We start from the raw sequence: 12825 nt of genomic DNA on the forward strand, positions 1-12825 counted from the left end.
ATCATATTATGCAATAATTTGTATCTAAGCAAGTTAATTTCTATAACTAAAGTCATGGATGTGCAAATCTTGAAAACCAGGAAGCCTCAGACGCCATTCGGGTGCATACGTGTCTGTTTAACTTTACTTCAAAGTCAAACGCTTTAGATGGTATATACAACCTTCAGCATGGGCACCATCAAACGTTTACGTTGAAATACAAGACGTTCAACGTGAAGTTCAATTGATTTCACATACCATAAGTTGTGAATGTACTACTTTGTTAAAAATATTGGATCTCATTGTCGACCTGCTAGAAGTCGGTCAGTGGAATGTTTAAATCGTCAGTCTGTCTGAAACAACATGTAAGTAGTGCAAATGGGATTATATTAATTCTCAGCGAAGACAATATCTGCATGGGAAACAGCACTCCCTCATTTCCGGCTTGTGATGAATAAAAATAAGAGAAAGAGTAAGATTTTATTCTGAATAGAGTGTGATTAGCTCCCTTTGTACAATTTAACAGTTTTCAAAAATAGAACACAGTATATAAAAATATCCCCCATATTTTACAACAAAACATACAAAAATATAAAATCTAAACACAGAACAAATTTGATTTTCTAGAAGTATTTTGTTATTTATCAATAATTATAAAGGTCGAAAGTGTACTGATAATATGAACACATCTAACTCTAACTATTTTTTCTCAGAAGGCCAGTTTAAAATTGTTTTCAAAATTCCAAAGAGTAATTTGAACACAGATACATAAAAACAATGTGACAAGGTAAGAACAAACAAAAAATGAACACAGCGAAAGACGAGACGAAGTGAACCCAACGATGCTAATAACCAGTACAAAACGAACTGAACCAAACAAAGTAAGAAAATACGAAAATAAAAATAGATGTCCCCCATTTTATACAATATTTATATTACAATCTGATATTTATGCTTTGATTTTATTCCTCCTTCTATTTAAAATCATCATAAGAAACTTACAATCCGCCATATAATATCACGTGATCACAATACGAAACATAAATAGTGTTGATTTGCGAATTGTTCTATTTTACTGCCAAAATTACAACTATGACAAGTGGACGACGATCTGTCTGCAGTGACGATGAATGATCTATCACGTTATATTATTATTCATAATGAATTAAGAATTAAGTTGAAAGTACTTTGCATTTGCTTATCAGTCTTTAGTGGATATATAAAAATGGCGGTTTGTAAGTTTGTTATCATGCCATCGTTATGCAGAATCAACTTAGCTTTCATTAAGAAAAAGTTAGTCTCAAAATAAACAGTTATTTATCTATCATTAGCATTTGCGTTCTGGAAGATCTAATTGACACCTGCATGGTTTGTACCGTTTGAAGTCCAGGAAAGAGATCTTTGACATGTCACCTGATAGTTAAGGACCTTGACGAATTTGGTTGATAGGCAGTGCATATATGAGTTGATGGTCCAAATATTTGATTGGAAAGTGATATAGGATAAAATATATATTATAGTGAAATAGTCGCTACTTCGACAGAAAATTGTTATTGAATTTAACCCAAATTTTTCTAACTTTGACGCACTCTATTCCAGAATTAACTTATGGTGGTAAATTTGATTTGCGATTGGTTACATGGAAACAGAACATATCAATATTTCACGATGAAAATGGAAGTAATATCAATTTAAAGGAATACATATGTGATAGGTTAGTTTTTTTAAAAACTACGATCAGCAATAATGAGTGTTTTTGATAGTTTGATTAAAAGATGTGCGCCAATGTATAGAATCTTAGATTATGCCAAACTAAATTTTCACCGACATTTGAACAATAAATAGAAAATTATTATAAGATCTATATGAAAGACTAAAGTAAAAAGAAAAATGTGAAGAATTTAGGGTAAGTTGTACATGCCCGGGAACATTTGACGCCGTGAGGGAACAGAACATCCGGCGTTATCCCACCAATCACAGACTTTCAAATTGGCATTAAAATGGAGATTTCCAGGACAGGCTTTGACAAAGGGATGACCATAATCACAATGTAACCATAATCGACAATCAGGATGTGGGAAATTTCCTTGTCGTTCTGGACAGGTGAAGGCAACTCGTTCTGAAAGAAAAAATAGGAAAGAAGTGAGTCTCATGTTATCCAGATTAGTTTCATAGTTGCAGCGAACTTTTGAAAATTGCGCCTTCGCTTTACTTGCAGCAACAATATATCGCTCACAGCAGAGAATGTGGTATAACGCCTTATATAAATTCGCGAGTTCAATGACCAAAATGACCTTATTTAAAACATTATGAACACAATGAAAGATGATTGTTGAATGATTAACATGTCTGATTTTTCGTTTAAAGACAATTTATTAAATCTAATTTGTAAATCGCATTTATATAACGTACAATAGTGTAATGAACTTAACCTTCCGACCCATGAGGAAATCCATAGTGATGCCAACTTTCATGCCCTTACCGCGGAAATGTTGATTAGTTATTCACTGATGTGACTATAGATTTGAGTATCAAACCTCTTGGTTGCCTCGTAACCTTAACTGAACAAAACCAGAACATCATGGGACATATCCACTCATCCTACCTTCGAGCGTCTAATCACTACGTTCTTACCAAACAATGTTAACAATTGCTGATTGAACAAACGTTTTCAGGATATGATTAACGAAACTATTTATTATTTCTCGGTCTATACCTACATCGATCCTGTCTAATCTTATGTTGTTACCTCATTGTTTCAAATTTATCAGTCTCTCAAACTTCCTTGATTGTTACATGGAAAATTTTGATGTCTACTCCTCACCTTTTGAGCACAACCTCTCTCGTATGGTATTGATCGTTCATACTTTAATTGTTACAACGCATGCAGTGATCCCCTAAAAGCGTTTTCGTTTCATATACCTACGTATAAAATCGTTATTGTTATGACACGACTAATAACTACGACTTATGAAAAGAAGAACTACAAACTGAGTCAAAATTTCGCTGCTTGGGACAGAAACGCTGCTTTCACTGAAAGAACTTAAACGATAACAAATTAGATGATTTATATTCATAATGCTCTTTCAATCTAAAGATTTTTTCCGCAATGATGCAAATCATAGCACATTATATGCAGCGCTCATTAGTGAATGAAAAATGCTTAGATGCGCATGCGCAATGCTGAATTGGCTTGTTTGAAGCATCTGAAAATGAAATAATTATGACTTCCCAATTTCAACCAGAATCATCTCAATCAGTGTTAAGAAATTTCATTTGTTCAAAATCTTCGACCACAATAGATCCATTTCAAAAGAATATTGCCTTACAATATAGATTGATATGATCCATTATCAAAACTGAGAAAATGAACAAAATGTGGACATCACAGAAACACCACGAATCTAAATGATTTAGTACAAGTTGGATCCCTAATTGTTAATCGTAAAGCTGACTACTTCTACATCTACTTTAAAGTTAGTACATTAGACAATCCGAATAATCAAAAGTATCATGCCAAAGATAGAAACAGTAAAGATCAAAATAGAATCAGTAAAGATCAAGATAGAAAAAGTAAAGATTAAGATAGAATTCTAAGGTCTAAATAGATTAGAATCGGTAAAGATTGAAATAAAATCAGTACCTATCGAGATAGAAACAGCACAGATCGAGATAGAAACAGTACAGATCGAGATAGAAACAGTACAGATCGATATAGAAACTAGAGAAATCAAGACAGATAGAAGCTTGAGAGATCAAGATAGATAGAAACTAGAGAGATCAGGACAGATAGAAACTAGAGAGATCAAGATATATAAAAACTTGAGAGATCAAGACAGATAGAAACTAGATAGATCAAGATAGATAGGAACGAGAGAGATCAAGATAAGTAGAAACTAGATAGACCAGGTTAGATAGAAACCAGAGAGATCAAGAGGGATAGAAACTAGAGAGATTAAGATAAATAGAAACTATACAGATCAAGATGAATAGAAACTAAAGAGATCAAGATAAATAGAAACTAGAGAGATCAAGATAGATAGAAACTAGAGAGATCAGGACAGATAGAAACTAGAGAGATCAAGATATATAAAAACTTGAGAGATCAAGACAGATAGAAACTAGATAGATCAAGATAGATAGGAACGAGAGAGATCAAGATAAATAGAAACTAGATAGACCAGGTTAGATAGAAACCAGAGAGATCAAGATAAATAGAAACTAAAGAGATCAAGATAGATAGAAACTAGAGAGATCAAGATAGATTGAAACCAGAGAGATTAAGATAGATAGAAACTAGAGGGATTAAGATAGACAGAAACTAGAGAGATCAAGATAGATAGAAACTAGGGAGATCAAGATAGATAAAAACTAGAGAGATCATGATAGATAAAAACTTGAGAGATCAGGATAGATAGAAACTATAGAGATCAAGATAGAAACTAGACAGAACAAGATCGATAGAAACTAGAAAGATCAAGATAGATAGAAACTAGAGAGATCAAGATAGATAAAAAAAAACTTGAGAGATCAGGATAGACAGACAATAGAGAGATCAAGATAGATAAAAACTAGACAGACCAGGATAGATAGAAACTAGAGAGATCAAGATAGATAGAAACCAGAGAGATCAGGATAGATAGAAATTAGAGAGATTAAGATAGATAGAAACTAGAAAGATCAAGATGAATAGAAACTAGAGAGATCAAGATAGATAGGAACTAGAGAGATCAAGATAGATAGAAACTAAAGAGATCAAGATAGATAGAAACTAGAGAGATCAAGATAGATTGAAACCAGAGAGATCAAGATAGATTGAAACCAGAGAGATCAAGATAGATAGAAACTAGAGAGATCAAGATAGATTGAAACCAGAGAGATCAAGATAGATTGAAACCAGAGAGATCAAGATAGATAGAAACTAGAGGGATTAAGATAGATAGAAACTAGAGAGATCAAGATAGATAAAAACTTGAGAGATCAGGATAGATAGAAACTTTAGAGATCAAGATAGATAGAAACTAGAGAGATCAAGATAGATGGAAACTATAGAGATCAGGATAGATAGAAACTAGACAGAACAAGATGGATAGAAACTAGAAAGATCAAGATAAATAGAAACTAGAGAGATCAGGATAGACATAAACTACAGAGATCAAGATAGATAAAAATTGGAGAGATCAAGATAGATGAAAACTAGGGAGATCAAGATAGATAGAAACTAGAGATATCAGGATAGATAGAAACTAGAGAGATCAAGATAGATAGAAACTATAGAGATCAGGATAGATAGAAACTAGAGAGATCAAGATAGATGGAAACTAGAGAGATCAAGATAGATAGATAAAAACTAGAAAAAAAAAGATAAATGGAAGACAGATCGAAGCGTATCATTAATTAAGAAAGCTACATGCATTAAAAGAAGAAGAGGAACTACTGATAAATAATACAAAATGTTATGTTTAGTATCTAACACATGCAGGGATAACATTAACAGGTTTTATTCTTAACATCAGGATGAGATTAAATATAGAAAAGAAGAATATTATTCCAAAGATCTAGTATTGTGTGGTATTATCTCCCTTGACTAAATAACATCAAAGAAAAATACCATATTTGGAATAATATTCTTGTATACTTAGCAGCTACACCATATCCATCGTCCAATATTCCCGGCAACCCACATTCAATATGGCGACCAACGTCAACTCCCAGAGTTGCCTGAACATATTAAAAGCATATTTGATTATTAACATAAAAAATAAAAGAATATAAATTATGATAAATGATATAATTTCGTCAAGTACCAAATGGGTAAATGTGAAGAACTTTCATAAGTAGAATACCGAGACACGGGATTTGCCTTACATAGTTTTAAAGGAGCATGCCCAACAAAAACCACAGTAATTTCCAAAATACCAATACCCCCTGAAACCCATTGTTAGCATAAAGCAGAATCAGGGACTAAAGGGAAAGTGCCATGGATAAACAAAATGTTTTAGGAATAAAGTTCCAAAGGCGTATGCAAAACACACAAATATCGCTGTACACAATTTACCACAGGATATATTACGAAAGCTACAAATATGAATTATGTTGCAAACACCAACAAATCAATATCAGCTGTATCCATAACCTATCTTTACAAATTTATCGTTACGATCTGTTCGTTTGTCGTGTAGTTGAGAGAAGATATTCGTGCTTGTGTCCGGTTCAAAGCATAAACATGAACCTTCCACTCTGGGTAGAAAAATATTTATAAAAACCACACAGACTACAACTTATAATAATTACAAGTTAACTAATAAAAACACTGATTGTCGTTATGTTTTGAATCGTCACGTCACCGGAGTTGCATAGATATCTTTGAAGTGTTCGACTATAATATAAGTTATGGATACAGGTGAACAAAAATATTAATACTTTACCATTCCCTTCTTATATTAACAAACTTCAATCTGATTGGAATACAGTTCAACATTTCGTTCGGGGTTTCTCCGAACTAACAGAACGGTCGAAAAACGAAAATAACTCATTTGAATAGTATTTGAATCAGATTGGGCCAATTTACAGTAGTCACAAAACAATCCATACAAACCTCCAAACCACCCGACACATCACAACAGTTAAACGCTACACAAAGCTTCACACAAATAGCCCCCAAAACGTTATTGTTAACGTGCCGAATTGCTCGTCTTTTAGATTCAGATTAGTCTTCATTAAATAGAAGCAAGTCCTGGAACCACCTAGACCTCTAAAGCTTTGATTAAGTACCCAAGTTGCTCATTAAAAGACAGTGCGCTATTTCAGTCGATGAGAAATTTGCTTTAAATGCTTTTTTCCGATTGATGCATTAGTTTTCCATTCATACTGAAATTCTGCATCAGAGTAGTCCAGTTAAAATAAGTAATTGTAAATACTTACCCAAACATTTTGCATATTCCTGTAAGCACTAATGGTGGATAGCGAACTTTCTGCTATAGAACAATACATTACCTCCTTGTCTCGTCCTTGAACTTTCATTTGATACGTAATTGCAAGTGCTTGCAATATAATTCATATTTGTAAAGTAATAACGAAATATATTAAATGTTATTTTTTTGATAAACATTTCGATTGCTGCCCCTAAAACATTTTACGGGTTAATAGAGAATACTAGTAAAAATCTAATGCCCACTCTGCCAAATTAATAAATAATATGATATAGAATTGTTCAAGTTAGTTAAAGAATTCATTCCATACACGTAAAGGGAAACTAAACAATATACACAAAATATATATATATATCAATATCAAATTGAGATTGGGTGTCTTGCTAGATCTTCCAGTACTAGATAACTTTGAATGTATCTCTAGTATATAGAAAGGTTTTCAAGCAAGAGATGTATCGAAATATACCCTGGTGCATATATAATACATTAGAATGCATTTCGATATATCAGTTGTGACCCGGCCCGAAAAGGGTTCTACCAGCCTAAATGAATGCAAGACACCCAAACTTGTTCAAAACAGGAAGTCATTGAATATTTTGAATATTTGATGATTTCTACTCAGAACACCAAAGTGAACTTGTCCTTCAGTCAATACCTACCACATCGCATTCCAGAAGCTGCATTTGGACATCGACATCTTGGTTCTCCTCTCTCATCAAAAAAACACACGCCAGTATTCTTACATCTTAATGGACAGGTTTTGATAGCAGATGCACAATTCGTTCCTCCATACCCATTGATGCAATTACATCTGTAGCTTGTTCCTTGATTAACACACGATCCTCCATTCTGGCATGGTAAGGCTAAACAAGCTCCAGTCGTGCCGGGAGTTGGTAGAGGAGTTGGGGCAAGAGATTCACATCTTGAGCCTTCAAAACCTTCTTTACATCTGCAGACGAAACCCTCCGGAACCTGGGAGTTGATGACACATTCTCCATTGTGTAAACATGGCTTTTCGGAACACTTTGATTCGAGGACACTAATGACTCTGGTTTCGCAGTTGGCTCCGGTGAATCCTCGAAGGCACTGACAAGAATATCCTTTTGAGGCTCTTGAAGATGCATAGCAGACTCCGTCGTTTTCACAAGGTCGAGTGGCACAGATGTCAATTTGGTCGCATTTTCTACCTCTCAGTCCAACTGGACATTGACATCGATAACCTGCACTTCCTACAGGTATACAAGTTGAGCCACCAGAGCAAGGGTTCAGAGTGCAACCAGATGCGACTTGACAAAATTGTCCAGAAAATCCTGCACGACAGCTACACTGGAATCCATCTTCAAAGGCAGAGCATCGTCCACCATTTTCACATGGATTCTGATTACATGGATCGAAAATTTCACAATTAGAGCCACGGAAGCCTTGTTTACAGGAACAGAAATAACCATTGTCAATTGGAGAACAGATACCGTTGTTTTCACAAGGTGCTGATGAGCATGGCGTAAAGACGTTACAGTTTGTACCAGTGAAACCAGGGGCACAGTTACAGTAATATCCAGTTGACTTCGTTACACATTCCCCACCATTATTACAAGGGTTAGAAGTACATTGATCGATCCTAGCATTGCATGTTTTACCAGTAAATCCTCGTAAGCACTGGCATGAAAAGGTTGTTAATCCCGAGAAGCATGCAGCTCCGTTCTGACATGGATTTGGAAAACATCTGTCAACTACCTGGCAATTGATCCCGTTGAATCCTTCTGGACATCGACATTTATATCCAGCAAACTGACCATCAAGGCACTGACCTCCATGTTGACAAGGAGCAGAGGCACAAGGGTTAGGTTTGATTTCACAGTTGATTCCGGCGGTACCGAGAGGGCATCTACAAAAATATGAATCCTGGGTTACCATACACGAACCACCATTTGTACAAGGTGAAGGATCACAAGGCGTCAGCTGACAGTTGTCTCCAGTAAAGCCTTTTGGACAGGAGCAGAAGTAACCATTACCATTTACCAAGCAGGTTCCACCATTAGCACATGGGTTCAAGGTACAAGATGTTTGAGAACAGTTCTGTCCCGAAAATCCAGGAAGACAATCGCAGGAATAACTATTACGACCAGCAACGCATCGTGCGCCATTTTTACAGGGTTCACTGAAACAGGCATCTCTCAACTCGCACGACCGTCCAGTAAAACCAGTTCTGCAGGAGCAGACGTGACCAGTTAAACTCAACAGACAGTTACCATTTGGTCCACATGGGTTGGGATTACATGGTGTCTCGTCACAGTTAGTACCAGTGTATCCTAAAGCACAGCGACAGACATAGGAGTTTCCAGATACAAAACAAGTAGCTCCGTTTTTACAAGGGCTTGATGAACACGGACGATCTGTACAGTTTCTTCCTGGAAGCAAATGATAAAAATGACCCATTAATTATGAACAACATAACATCATCGTCATCGTAATAAAAAAGTTGGGAGGGGGAATATTTTGTTTGGTGTTTGATTATGAATGCCTTTAGTCGAATTTTGGATTTATTGCTTTACTTCGTCTTTCTTAATCCCGATCCTAGCATGAGCGTATTTTTATATTCGTACTTACCAGTAAATCCACTAGCACAAGTGCAAACGTAATCGTTGTTTCGTACAGAGCAGAAACCGCCATTTTGACAAGGTGCCCCATTGCATGGATTAAAGTTATTACAATTTGGTCCGGAGAATCCAGGTCGGCACAGACAGGAGAACTGCGTAGCACTGGTTGGGACACACGTTCCACCGTTCTCACACGGGTTTCCAGAACATACATATATGTCGCATCGGGTTCCAGTGTAGCCTAGTTTGCATTTACATTCGTAACCACCTCGTACAGATAGAGCACAACTACCACCATTTTCACATCCATTAGTTCGGCAATCGTTAAATGCTGAAAAAACATTCAATCATTTTCTGCAAATTTAGGTTTCTAAGCATTTAATGGTGAAAAAGGATAAGACTGTTTTTTCGTTACACAAGTCTATTTCTATACCTGCTTAAGATTAGATATTTTCAATATCCCAAAGAACCCATATGCGTATTATGATGGGTTGTCACTAGCCTTATAGGCCATGCTCAACTTTCCTTACATAAACAGGTTCACATAGCTAACGATGTAATATCAGCATGTACTGGTATAGGCTGAATTATCTTCGGTAACTAACTGAATTAATTGGTATAACATAAAAACACTGACCTGTCTCACAGTTTCGACCGGAGAATCCAGTTTTACACGAACAAGTGTAACTACCGGGGGTATTTTTACAAGTTCCTCCATTTCTACACAGACTGGGGTTCTCAGCACATTCATCAATATCTGCAATACCAGATCAATAGCCAAATCAATTCAATAAACCAAGTACTAACACCAACCGGAGTATAAAAGAAGCCTAGTATTTAATCTTTTCTATCAATGATTAATATTAGAGCATTTAACAAAGCACACGTCAACAATAAAAATGAAAATATATACCATACTCACAATTTCAATCGGAGGAATCAGTGTAATTTATAAGGAGGGGTGACTTTTTGTAAACAGTTTATATGGACTTACCATTATCGCAAGTTCTACCGGAGAATCCATATTTACACTGACAGATATACGATCCAAATGTATTGATACACGTACCACCATTATTACATGGCGAGTTTTGCAGACATTCATTTACATCTGAAAAATTGAAATAATGTGTTTTTGCAAATTCTTCCTTTTTCGCATTGCATAGTACTCATTTATTCCAATGTCAAAAGTGTCCACAAAGATAATTGGAGGGATTCTTTTCGTATGTCGTTTGAGGTTATTAACGTGACTGCGCTGGATGGTATAGCTCATGATTTGCAGTTCGAAAACGTAAAGATAAGTATTTTGTCTTTTACAACCTAAATAATTTGGCAATGACTTACCTGAATCACATTTTTTACCAGTAAGACCTTGGGGACAAGTACAGGTAAAATCTCCAATCAGATCAATACAAGTTCCATTGTTAGAACATGGCTGACTCTTGCAATCATCAACACCTGAAAGTTAATACATTCTATTGTATATCTGAAAACAGATGTACATGCAGTTTAATGATAAGAAAGAATTTGGTAAGTTTTGCTCTATCGCTCCGTATCATTTCAGTTTCTGATTTCTGACTTGCTGTTTCTATGAACTGTATGTAAATTTGTGTATTTCATCTATTTGAGAATATTTGAATTATTAAATACCAAGTATCTTCATTGGGTTGTTATACCTACCTAAACTACAGTCAGGTCCCGTGTAAAACTCTCGACATTCACATCGATACAATAAACCAGTTTCTGGACTTGGTGTCTCTAGTTTCCAACATGATCCACCATTGATACAGGGAAAGCTTGAACAGGGACTCACTGAAAACATAGGTTGGAAAAAGGTGTGAAAGAATTGTTACGTAGCTGTGCAACAAAACTGAGCATTTGTATGGTATACGCCTTTTTTTCATGATCGTGTTATGAGAGAAAATGCCCTGACTTACCACTAAAATTTAAGGTTGTTTAGATAACTTTCCAAAAGTCGACAAACATATCATAGTCCAGTAAAACAGGCCCTAAGTTACAATGTAGCACACTCTGCTTATGAAACCTAAAGAATGGACGCTTTTACCAGTTTCTACTTGCTAAAACTATCAAGGAATGCATGACCAAATGATATCCTATTGACGAACTTACGTTGTTCACAATCTTGTCCTGTCCAGTTATTGGAACAGAGTTTGTTTCCTTCGGAATCACAATCATAACGATCAGGATCTGGTAAACAATATCGATTACAATCTCTTCCAAAATAATTATCAGCACAGTATAACTGAAAAGAACATTTATAGTTACTCTATCACTTGATGGTATTTAAGGATGCGACCAAACAACGCTGGATAACTGATGATGCAGTTGTTAGCGATATTACGAGACAAGATTAGAAAAGTGTGGATACAATCGAAACTTTAGGATATCATTATTTTGCCATGTGCATAGAGTAGAAAAATGATAGTCCGTAGCTTTATCACCAGCGTATAGATAAATGTAAATGTACGAAATTGGGATATCAGCTTCTGAGTTAATTGATTAGAGAGGTCACGCTGAGACAAAAAGTTCAGACTCACCCTTGCTTGTATTTGTAATTTGGCATCATTTGTTGGATAGACTCCTTTAACTCGGTCAATAGTAGAATAGCGTGTTTTATAAATACTAGGGCCGGTTGATAAAGCTGAAATTATGATAAGAGAGAACACACAGGTTAGGACAGCCAAGCAACCTCCAATAGTATTGTGATATATATGCTTAAATCGTCAATGCACAAGTTGCACTTTTGTGATGTCTATGGTGAAGCCACCCCCCTCATCAAATTAACCTCAGAAATTGGATTAACCAATTCGGTTACCAAAGTAAGAAAAGAAGTTCCGAACAACATTTTTGTGAGTGTTTTTGACCGCAGATCCAGGTACACAAGGAGAAGGAGTTCTCGTCACCATTCTCTTGTTAGAATTCACCAGATACTTACAAGATAAATCTACTCTATATTCGTTAATCATATCCTCTCCTCTACCAGTATTGTGAACCATCTGAATCTTTATACCAATATCTTGTAATCGATTAGCTTTATCGATTTTAATTGATTTGGAACCAATGATCATATTTCCTCCTGTAAATTATTAACAAGAGTTTTAATTCCCCATTAAAATATTGAATATATTCTGAGCTATTAAATATTGATAGTGCACAATATGAGAGATTCTTTTTGTAGACAAAGTTCTCAGTCAATGACGTCATTGCTGTGATATTTTGTTATTTTGGAACTATTTGAAAATGCTTCATAACATTTATACAGCGGTATATCTGAGAAACATAGGCCACAACATTTA

The 12825-nt window shown here is 35.4% G+C and overlaps 1 protein-coding gene across 1 annotated transcript; it reads right to left on the minus strand.

Annotated features, from left to right (window-relative positions):
• Positions 1-7559: 7559 nt before the first annotated feature.
• Positions 7560-10961, minus strand: LOTGIDRAFT_115879 (hypothetical protein; the record flags this gene model as incomplete). The annotated part of the gene is made up of 3 exons (XM_009054617.1): positions 7560-9084; positions 10142-10265; positions 10853-10961. Coding segments are annotated over 3 exons (1758 nt in total), but the record flags the coding sequence as incomplete, so codon positions are not given.
• Positions 10962-12825: the final 1864 nt, after the last annotated feature.

This window comes from Lottia gigantea (assembly GCF_000327385.1).
Source record: "Lottia gigantea unplaced genomic scaffold LOTGIsca_22, whole genome shotgun sequence".
In the NCBI taxonomy this organism is placed as follows: domain Eukaryota; kingdom Metazoa; phylum Mollusca; class Gastropoda; family Lottiidae; genus Lottia; species Lottia gigantea.